Source organism: Aspergillus oryzae, chromosome 8 (genome assembly GCF_000184455.2).
Source record: "Aspergillus oryzae RIB40 DNA, chromosome 8".
NCBI classification, from domain to species: domain Eukaryota; kingdom Fungi; phylum Ascomycota; class Eurotiomycetes; order Eurotiales; family Aspergillaceae; genus Aspergillus; species Aspergillus oryzae.
In genome coordinates, this window is record NC_036442.1 from 164,393 (window position 1) to 180,482 (window position 16,090).

Genomic DNA, 16,090 nt, shown 5'->3' on the forward strand with positions numbered 1-16,090 from the left:
GGTCGACTCTTTGCTCGAATGGGGTGTCTACAATATCTCGACTTTTGCTTCTCCAATTGCTTGGTGCGACGGTGTGCAGAGATACATAACTATAGCGGAGCACCCTGCTCCGTAATAATTTGTCTACCTTTACACACGGCTGAGGCACTGGAATAGTTTCAGGACAAGGCCCCTAGCCTCCTGCCGGAATTGCTGGCTCAGCCAAAAGTCTCGGCGCACCAGTCTCGGCACAGTCTATCATGGCAACTTAAGCGGAGGGACAGGGCACTCCAGAGCTGATTTCTGAGGATAATGCCGCTTGCATCATCCTCATCATCATGCATGCCTCGCGCAAGAAATTGTCGCGTCACTGCAGTGGGCCATCCATGGTGGAAGTTAAAGGCAAGGTTTCTCCCGGTGGTGTTAACATTATTTCTCTTGTGCGGGAGTGAGAGAGTAAACGGAACTTTTCAGTCTGCGATTGTTCAGGCCACCATACTTTAACCTGTTAGCCATATTCATCATCGCGCAGAGGGGGAACGTCAGCGTGCCGACCTGTATGGCTCAGCCCCAACTGGTACTTGCCTGACTGGCTGCCAATTTCTGTTAGAGACCCAGGGAAGCAATGCTATAGGCAAACAACGCGGAATTCGGAGGTTGATCCTTCGCCGATTATGGTTACCGAGGGAATTAGCGGGTCCGCGGATGTCGGAAAGGCTGCAGCGATTCGTGTTGGTGGCTTTGGTGGATCAGACGTCAACCCCGTCGCTGACGGTTGGAAGGATGGTAAATGTCAATTCTGAATATGATTGGCAAATTTGTCCAGGCAATTTAAAACCCCTGGATAGCTACTTTGGCACAGACACTAGTGGCCTGCACCGGGAACAGAAAAGAATGGTTGCATTGAGTTCGCCAGTCCGCTATTCCATTGAGGGGGATGGCTTTCTGTTCAGGTCTTGTCCGGTCTTGTCTTGTTGGTGGCCTGAGAAGTTGACGGAAGCACAAGACAGAAAGGTTAATAATGTTTGGAAAGTATGGCGATGGGTCGTGATATGATGGTGTATAGAACACGAAATGGTTTGGATGGGGTTCCCGATATTCCAGTGATCTAGGCAAACCCCAACAAAGTCATGGCCTCAGGTTGCGAGAATTTGATGATACCACACCCTAACTCTTCCCATCAAAAGAAAATTATCCTTCCGTTTCTTTATCTTTTGCCTCTATTGCAATTCAATTCGACAATCAAGCATCCACCCAACCCTCACTTCACAACTATCCCTTGATATCGCTCTCTCGCTTATCCCCGCATTGTGCCGATCCACTGATCCACAGTGGGTGAGAGCGATACTGGCAGGCGGGGAAGGACGAGGACGGTGGAGTGCTTTCGATCGTCCGTCCAACAATGTCACTGCACCAGATTCAGGGCACCATCTACTCGTCCGATGCAAACTCCACCAGGACCCAGGGATCGAGAACATCGCTTTGATTGCCCTAGTATAGCCCAGTGACCCTGATTGGCCTTGAGATACCTGGATATGTGTGGACGAGGGGCATTATCATAAGGACGCAAGTGTCTGCTTGCCCAGCATAAAAGGCGCCCTAGTGTCCCCGGAAATTCGGTACTTATACCTTCTCAATCTTTAATAAATTCTCCGTCACTCCTAACCTTAGGTTACCTATTTCTTTTCTAAAAGCTATCCTGTACACCAGTTCTACATAATGATTGCCCCTTCAGAGCCCGTCCCATCCTCCAACTCTGCCGCAGCCCTAACCCAATTCTTTCCCAATGCCAACTTTAAGGAGGCTTTTGATGAAAAGGTTGTCTTGATTGTGGGTAGGTGGCCCTCTTTGAACCCCACTAGGTGCCAGTCCTAACCCACTTTGCGATAGGTGGCGCCAATGGTATTGGAGCTAGCCTTGTAGAGCTCTGTTGCCAAAACGGCGCTTACGTCTGCATTGGAGACATCGATACTGCCCGAGGAGAGGCCCTAAGCAAGAAATGCCGGGACAAATGGCCTGTCTACTTGGACCCTGCCCTTCCACCAAAGCCGCCCCGAGCCTCCTTTTACACCACGGACATCACCGATTACCAGGCCGTAGCCTCCCTCTTTGACCGTGTATTCAAGACCTACAAGCGCATTGATCATGTAGTAGTCACAGCGGGTAGCATGGAAGCGGGCAACAATTGGTTTGACCAAAAGTTGAATTTGGAGTCGGTGCAACAGGTAAGTCCTGGCCTAGACATACTCATTGGAAAGTTAGAGTGCTGAGCTTCCACCAGCCTCCTTCCACGAAGGATATTGACGTCAACCTCATCGGTTCCCTCTATGTCACCCGCATTGCTAGCGTCTACCTCCGCCATAACCGAGGACCAGGAGTTGATCGATCCATTCTGTTGTTCTCCTGTGCCGCTGGCTTCAAAGAGACACCTGGTGTATCCATCTACCAAGCCTCCAAGCACGGTGTGCAAGGCCTCATGCGCTCTCTCCGCCCTTATTTCCCATCACCATACAAACATAATCTCCGCATCAATACCATCTGCCCCTGGATGACGGAGACCCGCACTACCCTTACAAAGACAGTGCAGGACCGCTGGACGAAGGAAGGCTTGCCCGTGAGCACGCCTCAGGAGGTAGCTCTCGTCTCTGCTGGTGTGTTAGCTAACGACTCTCTGAATGGCACATCCATGTACGTGGAAGGTGGTCGTGCGTGGGAGATCGAAGCCAACATCGATCGCTTAGAGCCGGAATGGCTGGGAGAGGAACCGTCCAAAACGCTGGCGTTGGGGCAGAAGGTACTGAATGACGCATGGGCTGCGTAGAGAATTATCATGTTGAAGCGGTTGCCTATTTGGACATGTGTTACCAATTGATACCCATTAATGACCACGAGAATGACTGGACTATTGTATGGAAAAAGTTACAGATTGTTCTAAGGTCCTGTGATGAGATTCGCAACTCATTTTTCTGAAATTTTGCAACTAAATAAAGAGCACAAGCCACGCTCAAATGGGATAGAGGAAGCACTTTCATACATTATAATTTATGCGAAACTCGACCGTGAAGCCGGCAACCCTTCCCAAGAGCCTGAATCGTGCAACTTCGTCTCGTTACATCCAATTGAACCCGCCAGCGCTTTCACGAAACCTCAACTTAAACATGTATAAGGATCATCTAGATCGTTATCATGGCTATTAAGCTTTGCGTAATACCCGTTTTTTCAACCATGGGTAAGAATCAGTATCTTGTTGTGTAATCATGCATCTTGTTTCTCTGTCTTGGCGCTCACCAAAAACAAGCAACGGAGCTGAATGACCAAAATGGAGGCTCGATCTAGGAAACACACAAAAGGGATTCCAAGAATACCTTGGTAATTGCGCAAGAACATGATGTCACACCAGTAACACAAGAGGATATCTAGTTTTATCCGTGAAGCTCTGAAGATTTATATAAACAGGTGGAAGCGACAAGAAAGTGGAGTTGAAACTTCAATTCGTAAATGATACTACAGTGGCAGCAACAACATCCCCACCGTGATTCTCAGATTCCTACCGCGGAACCATGGCCAGCGAAACTGTCTTGATCACAGGTGCATCAGGCTTCATCGCCACTCACATCGTCGAATCATTCCTGCGTGCGGGCTACAATGTCCGCGGCACAGTTCGATCCGAACGGACGGCAAACAGGGTCCGTTATGCCTTCCAGGAGTACAAGGACAAGTTGAGCTTTGTCATTGTCTCCGATGTCGTTGCTGCCAAAGCCTTCGATGAGGCCGTTGAAGGGGTCACTGGTGTGATCCACACCGCGGCGCCCTTCCAAACAGAAGTCGAAGACAAAGAACGAGATCTGCTGCAACCTGCCATCGAAGGAACTATCAATCTCCTGGACTCTATAAAGAGAAACGGTCACCAAGTTCGCCGAGTCATCCATACGTCTTCTTTTGGCGATATACTTGATGCGTCAAAGGGAGACCGGCCGGGTCACATATACACCGAGGCAGACTGGAATCCAATGACCTATGCGGAGGCCCTAAGTGAAAGCACCCCTGACGTGGTATCCTACTGCGCAGGGAAGACGATGGCGGAGCATGCAGCGTGGGATTTCATGGCCACAGAGAACCCGTCATTTGACCTGGTCACTATCTGCCCGCCGTACGTGTTTGGTCCGGTCAAGAATGCTACAACAAGCTTGGTCAACCTAAATACTTCGTCCATGGATGTATACCGTCTCATGTCGCCCATGTCAAAGCCAAGCCACGCTGTGCCACCCACTTTGGTGTGGGCGTGGGCGGATGTGCGTGATGTTGCTGACGCACATCTAAAGGCCTTCGAGGTTCCCGAGGCTGGAGGACAGCGGTTCTTGGTTGCTCAAGGTAGATACAGCTATCAGCGAATAGCCGATATCCTTCGAGATAAGGTGGCGGAAGTGAGAGATCGTGTTCCTTTGGGTAAGCCACGATCCGGTATGGGAGATGTCTATGGCATTGATGCATCCAAGTCGGAGAATGTGTTGGGGTTGAGATATCGTCCTTTGGAAGACTCTATCGTCGACGCGGCAAGGTCTTATCTGAAGTTGGAGCAGGCGAATTGATGTTTTAGAATATCTTGTTAGTTTCAGGTTTTCTTACCTTTATCTACCAAAACGGATTTATGCTATTTTGGGTATGCTCTAAGATAAACACCTGCTGCTGATACAAGGCTTGCTTTCTGACGGGACTCTTCTTGGACACCTATTTCGGACTCCATGAGACCTTGAGATGATCGCCTAGCTGCAGGGCTTTATTTACAGTGCGTTCGGGGTCCGGGTATTAAACATTTATATTCTTGGGCGTGTGTATGATTCCAAGTTGATCTAAAAGTTTGTTCATAGTTACCATACTATCTCTCAATCTCACTCGACTACAACAACCACATGGCACTAAAGTCGTGCCTTGTACACCTCATTCCCAACGATATATACGGCTCGCCTGCCTTATTAACACTGTGCATTGATATTTCTACTCATATAGCATGACTCCGTGTCCCTGAATGGCGTTGTGTATTTATTTGGTTGAAGATAGTTCCAATATTGGCATATATTTGCATATCTATACCAACCCGCCACACAATTACCTGTTTATCCAGTAGTGATATACGTTGTAGTAGCGCTATACCTGAGTTCTGTCACATATCCTTGTCTCCATGTCAGCACAGTATGGTACATGATGATATATATATTGATACACGCAAGTTTAGGCCTTCGCCGGTCTAACCATGTAAATCTGGACGAATCCCTCCGTGATCTCATTTGACCCCACAACCTGGAATCCCTTCTTTTCGTACAAGGGCTTGCCAGCCACGGTCGCTGTTAAGAATGTAGGTGTACGCTCGTCATCAGCCTGCTCTAGTCCCCAGCCTAAAAGCTGACTGCCTATTCCCCTTCCACCAAACTTGGGGTGAGTTGCGAGCATCTCCAATGCTGTTGTTATCCTGGTTTAGCATTCCTATAACAAAGATACGGAGATAAGGTACATACAGAAATGTGGTGTTGATCCCATAAACTCCTCCTCTTTTTCATCTATAGCCTTGAAATGCTTCTCGCACAGTGCAGTGTCACCACTCTTCGGCCACGTCACCTGTTTTTCCTTGTCTACATTTTCCCCGGGCGTGGATAACTCAATGGGAGGAAGTTTCCACTGTGCGAATCCAACAATATCACCGGTAGTCGTATCAACCGCCTTAATGAGAACTGAGCCCGCGGGACTCACATATTGCGCTTTACTGACGCGGTTGAATTTGGCGGTGAGCCAGTCCCGGACGTCAGGAGTAGGAGGGAGAATACGACGGTCAAAGTCGGTGTTGAATGCGGCGAAGAAAATGTCAGCCAGGACATTGCCATCGTCGGAGGCAGTTGTCAGGATTTCAATTGACATCTTGCTATTTATTACTTCTGCTGATGATCCTGGAAGGATAAATTGATAAATTGATGATGCACGGCGGTCAACCGATTGGTTTTTACGCAATGCACGATTATAGAGCCAATTAGATCGATTTATCTAGGCCCACTGCATCATCGACCAATTACAATGGTTGAAATATCCACATTATCGACCAGTCCGCTTCCGAAGATAATACTTCTTAAAAGTAAAGCAAGGACTAATTCTATCTCCAGGCACGCTGAGCCCTAAGTTTAGGTATTACCCCTAGGCTTAGGGCCTAGTCTCTAGGTATCTATACCTCTACCACAATCACTGCTACTGTCCCCTACTACTACTGCTGTTCCTTAACTAGTCGGATATATTGTGAACTTTTGATAGATCGCTAGATATTTATAACACCATAGGTCTGGGCTAATATATCTGTTGGAATATCTCGATTATGCTCTACTATTATATACGGCCACCTAAGACGTACTTCCGCCAGCCTCCAGTTTTTCCGTGGATTATATGTTCTCAATCCTAGCACCGGCATTGAACCAAAATGATAATATTCCGCAATTAAGAATTCGTAAAACAGCCCGCGCAACATATTCAAAACAGGTACAAACGCATAACAGAAACAGACGCCAAATCTAACTATTTTGACTCAGACTCAATTGGCGACTTCTCAACCGCCACCTCCAAGTCTATCGACTGAGGCGCTTCCGGCCTCAACCTTTCCCACTTCGGCAATAACACTAAAGGAGCGCTCATTGCCAACAGAACCGTAGCCACAGCAAATGTCCCTTTCAGGCCGTCCATATACGCCGTCAGCACACCGGGAAGTTGCTCTGCAGAAAAGCTGGTTCGAAGATTAGCGGCAACTGCGCCGATTACCGCTTCCGGCGACAGACCAGGAACGGTGTTTTGAATGCGATTGAAGAGCACATTTCCAAAGACAGATTGCGCTGCTGAGACTGAGAATGAACCGCCAATCAGCTGGAAGAATAACGTCATCGCAGAGGCAGTGCTCATATCTTGCATCTCAACGCAGGCGGTATTGGCCATGATCGGGATTTGAGAAATGAATCCAGTGGACGAGCCGGCGATGATCTGGTAACCAACCCATTTGCCAGTTGATGTGTTCTGATCCAAAGTGTATATCAGTCCTCCACCCACGGCGCTGAGAGCTGCACTGACCACCATGAATGGTACAAACTGCTGTGTAGCCGTGAGCAGAGTGCCCGCAATCATGGAAAATATTCCACCAATAAGGAGGGGGAGGTTGTAGACACCGGAGGTAATGGGCGAAGTACCCTTAATAGACCGAAAGTAAATGGGTAGATAGTAGATAGGAACGAAAAATCCACTCAAATTGAAGAAAACCACGGTTGAGTTTACAAGAATTCTCCGTTTCTTTAGCCCGAGGCACGATGGAGGCATATTCTCCAAAGCACCACTCATTGATTCCAAAGGCGGCAAATAGGAGAATAAACCCTATCAACGTGCCGATAACACTGCTATTCGACCAGGATTTCTGCAAACCACCCCATTTTAGGGCTAACAGATAACAAACAACTCCACCCATGATCAATGCGCAACCAATGGGGTCTAGCTGGATAATCCTTTCCCTCAGCGGTGCAGCCATGGGTTTGGCAGCGTTAAGTGTCCAAAAGAATAGACTTATAATCAAAGCAGCAACTCCACCGATTGGGAGATTTATGTGGAAGCACCAGCGCCAGCTGATTCTTTCGTTGAATGCACCTCCTAGAAGCGGGCCGATAAACGAAGCAAGAGCATAAGATACCCCATGACACCCATGAAAGCTAGCTAGCGCTCTAGCTTGACTAAATAGCCAATTATCACAAATATGCCAGTGCAAAGACCAGCAGTACCAATGCCTGCAATTGCATGTCCGGTGATCAAGGTGGCACTATCAGGTGCAACGGCGCAAATGAGACTTCCCAGTTCAAAGATAAAAAGTGAGAGTAAGTAGGACCATTTCAAGTGAAAATACTTAAACACCTTTCCCCAGGTGGTTTAGAAGGCGGCAAATGTGAGGAAGGCCGACGATCCATACCATCCGATGTCACCAAGACTGTGGAAATCATCCGTGATGCGTGGAATAGCTGTGACCTAGATCGTGGTGTCGAGATTCGCAGTAAACATCCCCATGAAGAGTGCCAACATTGATAAGGTCAACTGACCAGGGCCTGGTAAGTCCGAAGAGACGTCCATTGTTGACTTTCGTTTGAGATTGTCTCTTTTCGTATAGTATGGAACTCTTAGTCGTCAGACGTTGGTAAGAAGGTAGATTCGGGGTGAGGTAAGATGAACCTGGAGTTTGCAAATTATAATATCAGTCTCCCCCTTATTGGTCGCTCCTAAAGCCCTATATATCAATCCATTCATCCATGACAAACCACACCATGCTAAACAATCAGCAAGATGAATGGGGGCTTCATTGTGCCTACTAATGAGCTTGTTCACAGGCCCGCTGTATCAACCCGTTGTGATGGCCAATCGGCTCCTAGCATATCGGTCCGTTGGAACCCTACTACTTTCTCAACTATATCTTCAATCTGCATGCGTCAGCGGTCCGAAGGTCCTTTTGCAGAACATAGGGAAATATCGAGAGGGGTCAGCTTATATAGCTAAATTGTCAAACCTTTTCCTTGCCAGGGTACGAGAGACAGATATCGTAGGCTTCAGGTATAGCAACGCCTACATTTTTAGTTTTAGAAGATACCTTGATGTCACAAGAAGTTAAAGCGATCAGAATATACCGAAAATAGAAGTAGTAAGGTCCATAACACTCTCTTTCTAGCAGTTCCTATTCAAAATGAAAGAGCAATACGTAGATCAAAGCTTTCCCCACGAGCAGCAAACTACGTGTATCACCGTCATAGAGTTCCAACTAGTACCAACTAGCTCACTGAGTAGCTTCTGACCCCAAATTGATTGAATCTTGTGATTTGTTTTCTTGATATCTTTTTGGAGAGCAAAATTACGGCGAACTCTACCACTTTAAGCTGTACTGAAAGGTCTGGCACTTCCTGGTAGTCATATTTCGTGGGGATAAGCTCAGGGGCGTGGTTCGAAATCATGCAGAGTCATTAGACTGAACACAATGAGTAGATTTCCGGGTTTGATGGTGAACAATGCTGGGGTTTTCTACATGGGCGAGAAATTCCCCTAACCATAAGGTGGATTCCAGTGTAGCGTCATAGCCAATAGATTCTGTCCAGCCATGTGCATGAGTCTACACTTCTAATCTGCCTGTTTAATAAAGAGAGGGAAACTGCCACTGATCGGCATGTACCACCATAAAAACTTCCAGCTTGCCATATTGACAGATATGACCGCACATTGAAGCAACGCAGACAGACCTGCACTCTGCCCTCTAAGGCATGGCCCTGCATCAAGATTAGTCTTCTTCTCCCCCCCCCTCTCTCTCTTTTTTGTTTTTTTTTTTTTTTTTTTTTTTTTTTTTTTTTTTTTTTTTTTCATTTTCTCTTGTTTTGGCGTCGATCTCATGTGTTGCTCTATGCAGGCGCTGGGCTCGCTTATCTTGTATACTTCCATAGTTCGTTTTATGCCCCACACGCTTTGTGGCTGGCTGATACTATAGTGTTGTATTCCGACTTTTATATTGCGGTTCGTCCCACATCTAACTGGACAGTGGAACTAGGATTCAGCTCGCTATAGCCCGGCGATCCACCCGCGTACACACATTGCCCAGTCCATCAGACCTCTCCTTCTTTAGCCAAACAATAGCCCCACTTCTTCTGCGTTAGCTGTCCTCTGGGCCGCGTCAGCTGTTCTTTATGTAGCTGATCTCAAAACGTGACGTCGTTAAACTAGGAACGAACTAGATTCCCATCCTGAAATTCTCAAGCATAGATGGGTGAGTTATCAGTAATTGGAAGTGAGTGAATTTGAATAGTAAATACTTATTTTGCAACTGTATGTTCAAGTAATAGTATCTATATTGAAAATCAACTAAGATAGATTCTCACCAATCTGCATTGATCTCTGTCTGAATTTCCTTAATCTAGTGTGAGTGGCTAGTCTGTGTAGTTCTACTACATCGACATCGGAGTAAGTATGTGGAAGATCGCTCTCAACCGTCCCCACTATTTTGCTCTAGCTCGCCTATGCAGTATTTCGCTTTAGTAGCAAAAGATCGCCGATCAAAAGGACTAAAGACCTCGGTACCACGGTTGATATTCGCTTACAGTCAGACTCAGCCAGCCACAGACCCTCATCGCGGGATTAAATCAAGTAACTGGAAAGAATAAGCAGACGCCACCTTAGTCAAAATCTCTCATAAATCCATTATAAAACCACTATATACTCTCAGTGAAGCTGACTTCTATTTCTTCATCCTTCCATACTTCTTTCATCCTTCTATACTTGTTTTCAAATCTTACTTCAATCATAGCCAACGAAGAAACCCTGTCCGCCGGATCCCAAAACAATTCATTTCAGCAACATGAAGGCCAGATCAGCGGATGAGGGCTGGTCCTGTACTTTGGGAAAGTGGGGGATTATCGTGGCTGATGGCGCCTTCTGTTGGTTTTACCCGGATGGAGGCGAGGCGGGTACTTTTCCGTCTAGGTGTGACGCAGGTCTAAGGTATTGTGGTTATATCGATACCTGGTCGCGCGATTATCATATGTATTACACAAATTGGTCAATGGACGATGTAGGTTGCAATGCATGTTTACCTGATTCAGATTGAGTTAACATTAGTCAGGTCGCTGGACAATTGGGCTGGGGCAATATCTGGGGATTCAGCGGTAGCGACGAATCTGAATATATCCATCAGATAATGGAGATTTTCCCGCGTGGGGAGCCGGAACACGGTATCGGGTTTAGACATTGACATGTCCCACAGGACTTCTACTATAGGACCTGGGACTTCCCGCAGTAGACAGGAGTTAGGACTAATCTCTAGTCCCAAAAGCAGAACTAGAAGAGTCATAGAACTTTTATAAAAATACTCCGTCCTATATTAAATAATTAACAAAAAGCACTGAATTAAAAGCTCTAAATCTAGTAGATTATATGGCCACCTTCTGCCTAAATGACTGCCTGACACCTAGCCTATATATTATCTATTAAATCTGAAGAAATGATTCCGGGACCGCCTCCCAGGCCTAAATAACTATCTACCTCAGGCGATTATATAATAGTTCTATTTCATCAGAAATTTACTCCCAAATCTACTTCTTTATCTAATCCTATATATCTTTTATAGAATTCAGATTAGACAAAAAAATAAATCAGAAAATAATAGAAATATCTCGCTTTAATATATTATTTAAAGTAGCTTAGTGTAACGGCGGGAAGCTATATAGGTCTGACCAAGGGCATTCTAAATCGTTGATTCAGAATTATTTGACCTTTTGACCTTATGGAATATCGGGCCCTGGCGATATCTCTTACACTTAGACAGCATAACCAGAGAACAGCGATCTAGGATCGCACCGTGACAGGTCCTAGATTTGGGATCTGAACCTGACCCGAAACACACTCTAATTATAGATTCTAAGCTCCCTCCACCTAACCTTGCTACTCGGCTGGTCGCTCGTGCAGCTGAGCCTGTCAAGATCCAGGAGCGGCTCACGCCGGTATCAGTCGGCGAGCCTGCCCCTGGGACTTGGGTCTTCGACTTCGACCAGAATATTGTCGGTTTCCCCCTAGTCAACCTCCCCGAACTACCAGCTGGTACGACAGTCAAGGTGGCTCCCGCCGAGTCACTTGCTGCAAACGGCACGGTTGACCAGGCGTCACTGGGTCCGGGAGACCCCGGCACCGATTTGTTCAATACGTATACCACTGCCGGCCGGCCTGGTGGTGAGACATGGCACCCGAAGTTCAACTACTTCGGTATGCAGTGGGTGCAAGTCACAGGTTTGCCTCGCGGCTACAAACCTAGCCGGAACCTAATCACAGGTCTCCGTGTTCAAGCGGACGTTCCAGCTGCGAGCAGCTTTACCTCCTCTAGCGCTCGTCTCAACCGGATCCACAAGATGGCGTGGCATTCAATGGCCAGCAACATCATGTCCGTCTTCACTGACTGCCCCGGACGAGAGAAGCTCTCTTACCCGGCAGATTACACTCAGCCGTTCGGGGCCCTGGCGCGCAACTTCCAATTTCCGGCTTTCTTGCGCACTACCGCGCATCACCTGGTGGAAGGCCAGTCCATCGCAAACACGTCGATGGCCGGAAACGTTGCCCTGAAGACACCCGTCTACGATTGAGGGTATAGTGGCCGTTTTGGAGACGAGATTAACTGGGGTAATGCCATTGTCCTCGTTCCCTCACTCCTGTATGACTTGTACGGTGACACAACAGTCATGGCAACCTATTATGACCGATTAGTCGATTTTGTTGACTACATCTAGCGGGAGAAAGCTCGAGGACACATTGTCGACGCGGCCCTAGCTGACTGGGTGGAGGATAGCTCGCAGACCTCGGGCCGCATCACCGGCACCTGGGGCTACTATCTTACCATCAAAGCCATGGCCCGCATCGCCAACCTTACTGGACACCAAGCCGACGCTCACCGTTACGCCGACCTTTCTCACGACATCCGCAACGCCTTCAACACTGCCTTCTGGAATGACAGCAATCATCGATACACCGATGCTGGCAATAATGACACCAGCAACGCCACCCAAACTGCGCAGGAATTGGCTTTAGACTCCGGGCTTGTCCCCGAAAAACATCGCCAACAGGTCCTCAATGCGCTCGTCGAGCTGACATACGACTACCCCTCAAGAGACGGAGTAGGCCCACATCTAAGTGGTGGCCAGATTGGCCTGGGTCCAATTGTAAGAGCGTTGTCAGCTGGGGGTCGTGACGACGTTCTTTGGGATGCACTTCAGCAGAATGACCGGCCAAGCTATGGCTATTTCGTGGCTCCCACGGTGGCTAATCCTAATGGGTTTACGACCATTGGCGAGCAATGGGACCACAGCGACTCTAAGAACCACATGATTCTCGCGCAGATTGACGAATGGTTCCACGCTGGAGTAGTAGGGATTCAGCCCGTTGCTCTAACTACTCTCAGCTCCACCTGGGAGAATCGGCTAATCTTCCAGCCTAAGCTGGTCGGGGATCTGACGAGCGCTAGTGGGACTTATCAGATGCTCCAGGGAGAGGCTCGTTGTGAGTGGCAAAGGACTGCAGAAGGTAACTTTCATCTCACGGTAAATGTCCCCGCAAATGCTGAGGCAGAGGTGCGTTTACCATCTGTCGGGAAAGTAAACGCATCGCGGCGGGCTAGGTTTGTCCGTGTGGACAGTGACTATACCATCTATGCTGTTCCGGCTGGCACGCATGTGTTTAACAATGAAACAGCACATGCTGTGGGCGGGTAAATTATCATTCTACTGTCGCCAGCTCTTAATGCTTTTAGTCTCAATATATAACGACTCTCCAATAAGTGAAACCTTGACCTGCCAGTGTACATACTCAATCAAGGAGGTAGGTATACAGTCCAGCCTGCCGGGCAGAAATTATACAATAACAATAACTAAAAACTGGATATGTAATGTAGGAAGAAATCTTTTATCAATTACTAACTTTCAGAAGCTAAGGAGGTTACTACTAACAATATTGAAATTGAAAATTGTATATATTATAGACTAATAGTGGACTGTAGACTTTCTAGCAGTAGAAACTACTTCCTGACTCCTAGCAATCAGCCTAGGAATCAGGCTGACAATCTCGCCCTTACCTGGGGTCTCGGTATTCCGGAACCCACGGAGGTTAGGGAGCATACTACATACTAATGCAGAGACCACAACCCTTCGGAAGGCGGAAGTTCTGAACTCTTGTCTGCGCCACGAACTATGGCTTCCCGGGCAAAGCGTCTTCCGAGCCGCAGGTTACTAGACCTAGGCTGAGCCCTAATTCTCGTCTGAACGTCGTAAATAAGATTACTATTGAATTCAGTTCACAAGCTATGTAGTTCTAACCTTTTTACCTTCTAACTAGAATCGAATATAGAGCCGAGGTGGGGATGGAAATTGAAATGCGGCGAAAGTCCACTATCTGCCTGAAGGCTCTTCCTATCTCACTCGAGCGTGTTGTATTGTGCGGCGAGGATCTAAGGGACATAGTCTCAGCAGTGGAAGTCAGCCAACCAACCAAATACTCTGCGGAGGGGATGCCTGCCATCGGCTAAGTCCTTTGGCGACCAAATACGCACGGAATACCCAAAATATCCCTTTTATTGCTCATGAGTCCCTGTTAGAAATGCAAATATACACTGTGATTCTACACACTTGCCCACTCGTTGAACAATTTAATTTTGGCCGAGAACCCTAAAACCTCAACAGCGGCAAGCATGAGCGAACATACTCTCGACACCGAAGCCCTCCTGAGGGATTCCTACAAATATGGCACATCGTTCTTCTCTCCAGTCTCCCAGAAGGATACACAGACGCTTAAAACATACCTCTTGGGATCCCCACTCAGGAACTCCCTGGCACCTCTCCTACACAACACCCTATTCTCCTTGGCAGGAGCGGCATGCACATACGAAGCGATTGAAACGGACAACAGCGAAAAGCTCCTAGAGCTTCTCGTAAAACCAGACTCTCTCGGAACGGCCGTGACAATGCCCCTGAAAGTCCGTTCTATGGACATGGTGGACGCGGTAACGGACGAGGCACGATCTATCGGCGCCATTAACACCGTGTTTATCCGGCGAGGTGATAACGGTCGCTCGCGCCTGATCGGAACTAACACGGACTGCATCGGCGTAAAAGAATCATTTCTGCAAAACGTTGACGCCAAGGACCTTGCTTTTGGTTCCAGTCAACCTGGTCTGATCATTGGGGGCGGGGGTGCATGTCGCTCTGCGGTCTACGCTCTCCATTTTGTTTTGGGTGTCAAGACGATATACCTTGTGAACAGGTTAAAGGAGGAGATAGATGATATCATTGAGTCATTCAGGCGAGTACCAGACTTCAAGGCGAAGCTTCAGTTCGTGGATACGGTAGAATCCGCAGCAGAGCTCTCCAGACCTTACTTGGTGGTTGGTACCGTTCCTGACCGGGATCCTGAGACAGAGGCGGAGATTCTCGCAAAGAGGATTGTGGATACTCTCATGGGATGTGATGCAGGAGGGATGCAGAAGAGCCAGGGGGTCGTGCTGGAAATGTGTTATCATCCTCGCGTGCAGACTTCATTTTATCAGTTCGCGGAGAGAAATGGCTGGCGAGTCATTTCTGGAACAGAGGCGATGATCTGGCAGGGAGTTGCCCAGCATATTCTCTGGACAGAGAAGGGTGAGGTGTTTGAAAAAGAATCTACGCTATCTACAATACGCGCTAAGATCAGAGATGCCCTGATGCGGAGGAACTGAGTAAAATGTTGAGCTTTATTAGTTTCTTCGAGAGAATATTTCCTAAAATCATACCAGGGTATACTATGATCTACAATTCTCAATACTACACACAATGGATCTTCAAAGCGAAATAGGAGAACGAACAAAGCCTCCACCAATGTACAACTTTTGGGCGCCATCATACACCTACATCTCTGTTCGTGCTTGACCGATGCACTAATCAAGATACAGTTCTGGGTACTAGAAGTCCTAATAGCATCGTAATTGGGACTCCTATACTCCCATCGGCTCAATCCATACCCGACGGTTTAGTGCACAACCGTTCATCCGACACCAAACAATCTATAATACACCCAACTCTCTACACCCATCTCCATACTCCAAACCCAACCCCAAACATCCCTTTCAAAATTCAAAATGCCCTCAATCCTCCTCCTAAACGGTCCAAACCTCAACCTCTTGGGCACCCGCGAACCCCACCTCTACGGAACAACAACCCTCAACGACGTCGAAACAGCCGCCAAAGAACTAGCAGCCAGCTACGGCGCAGAAGTAGAATGTCTACAATCCAACCACGAGGGCGTGTTGATTGACCGTATCCATGAAGCAAGAGGGAAAGCTCAGGCGGTCGTCATCAATCCGGGTGCCTTTACGCACACCAGTGTTGCGTTGCGGGATGCATTGCTTGGTGTTGGGCTTCCATTTATTGAAGTGCATATTACCAATGTGCATGCTAGGGAATCCTTCAGACATCATAGCTATTTGTCGGATAAGGCGGCGGCGGTTATCATTGGGTTGGGGACTTTTGGGTATCAGGTTGCGGTGAAGCATGCGTTGGAGAATTTGGTC

General features: G+C 47.7%; 7 protein-coding genes across 7 annotated transcripts; 5 read left to right on the top strand and 2 right to left on the bottom strand.

The window, feature by feature from the left end:
- Positions 1–653: 653 nt before the first annotated feature.
- Positions 654–1,035, top strand: AO090103000437 (uncharacterized protein; the record flags this gene model as incomplete). Its single annotated transcript, XM_023233276.1, has 2 exons — positions 654–765; positions 806–1,035. 2 exons carry the CDS (start codon positions 654–656, stop codon positions 1,033–1,035), a joined length of 342 nt encoding a protein of 113 aa, XP_023093966.1.
- Positions 1,036–1,698: 663 nt separating this feature from the next.
- Positions 1,699–2,800, top strand: AO090103000436 (uncharacterized protein; the record flags this gene model as incomplete). The annotated part of the gene is made up of 3 exons (XM_023233277.1): positions 1,699–1,813; positions 2,080–2,204; positions 2,261–2,800. The coding sequence occupies 3 exons, from the start codon at positions 1,699–1,701 to the stop codon at positions 2,798–2,800; spliced, it is 780 nt and encodes a 259-aa protein (XP_023093965.1).
- A 739-nt stretch (positions 2,801–3,539) lies between these two features.
- AO090103000435 (SDR family oxidoreductase) lies at positions 3,540–4,568 on the top strand (the record flags this gene model as incomplete). Its single annotated transcript, XM_001826945.1, has 1 exon — positions 3,540–4,568. The coding sequence occupies one exon, from the start codon at positions 3,540–3,542 to the stop codon at positions 4,566–4,568; it is 1,029 nt and encodes a 342-aa protein (XP_001826997.1).
- Positions 4,569–5,208: 640 nt separating this feature from the next.
- Positions 5,209–5,889, bottom strand: AO090103000434 (GNAT family N-acetyltransferase; the record flags this gene model as incomplete). Its single annotated transcript, XM_001826944.1, has 2 exons — positions 5,209–5,435; positions 5,493–5,889. 2 exons carry the CDS (start codon positions 5,887–5,889, stop codon positions 5,209–5,211), a joined length of 624 nt encoding a protein of 207 aa, XP_001826996.1.
- Positions 5,890–6,531: 642 nt separating this feature from the next.
- AO090103000433 (uncharacterized protein) lies at positions 6,532–8,112 on the bottom strand (the record flags this gene model as incomplete). Its single annotated transcript, XM_023233278.1, is given in 5 exon segments — positions 6,532–7,290; positions 7,307–7,716; positions 7,761–7,899; positions 7,968–8,010; positions 8,042–8,112. 5 exon segments carry the CDS (start codon positions 8,110–8,112, stop codon positions 6,532–6,534), a joined length of 1,422 nt encoding a protein of 473 aa, XP_023093964.1.
- Positions 8,113–12,404: 4,292 nt separating this feature from the next.
- Positions 12,405–13,265, top strand: AO090103000432 (uncharacterized protein; the record flags this gene model as incomplete). The annotated part of the gene is made up of 1 exon (XM_001826942.3): positions 12,405–13,265. The coding sequence occupies one exon, from the start codon at positions 12,405–12,407 to the stop codon at positions 13,263–13,265; it is 861 nt and encodes a 286-aa protein (XP_001826994.3).
- A 971-nt stretch (positions 13,266–14,236) lies between these two features.
- On the top strand, positions 14,237–15,259 carry AO090103000431 (shikimate dehydrogenase family protein; the record flags this gene model as incomplete). The annotated part of the gene is made up of 1 exon (XM_001826941.1): positions 14,237–15,259. The coding sequence occupies one exon, from the start codon at positions 14,237–14,239 to the stop codon at positions 15,257–15,259; it is 1,023 nt and encodes a 340-aa protein (XP_001826993.1).
- Between the last annotated feature and the right edge of the window lie 831 nt (positions 15,260–16,090).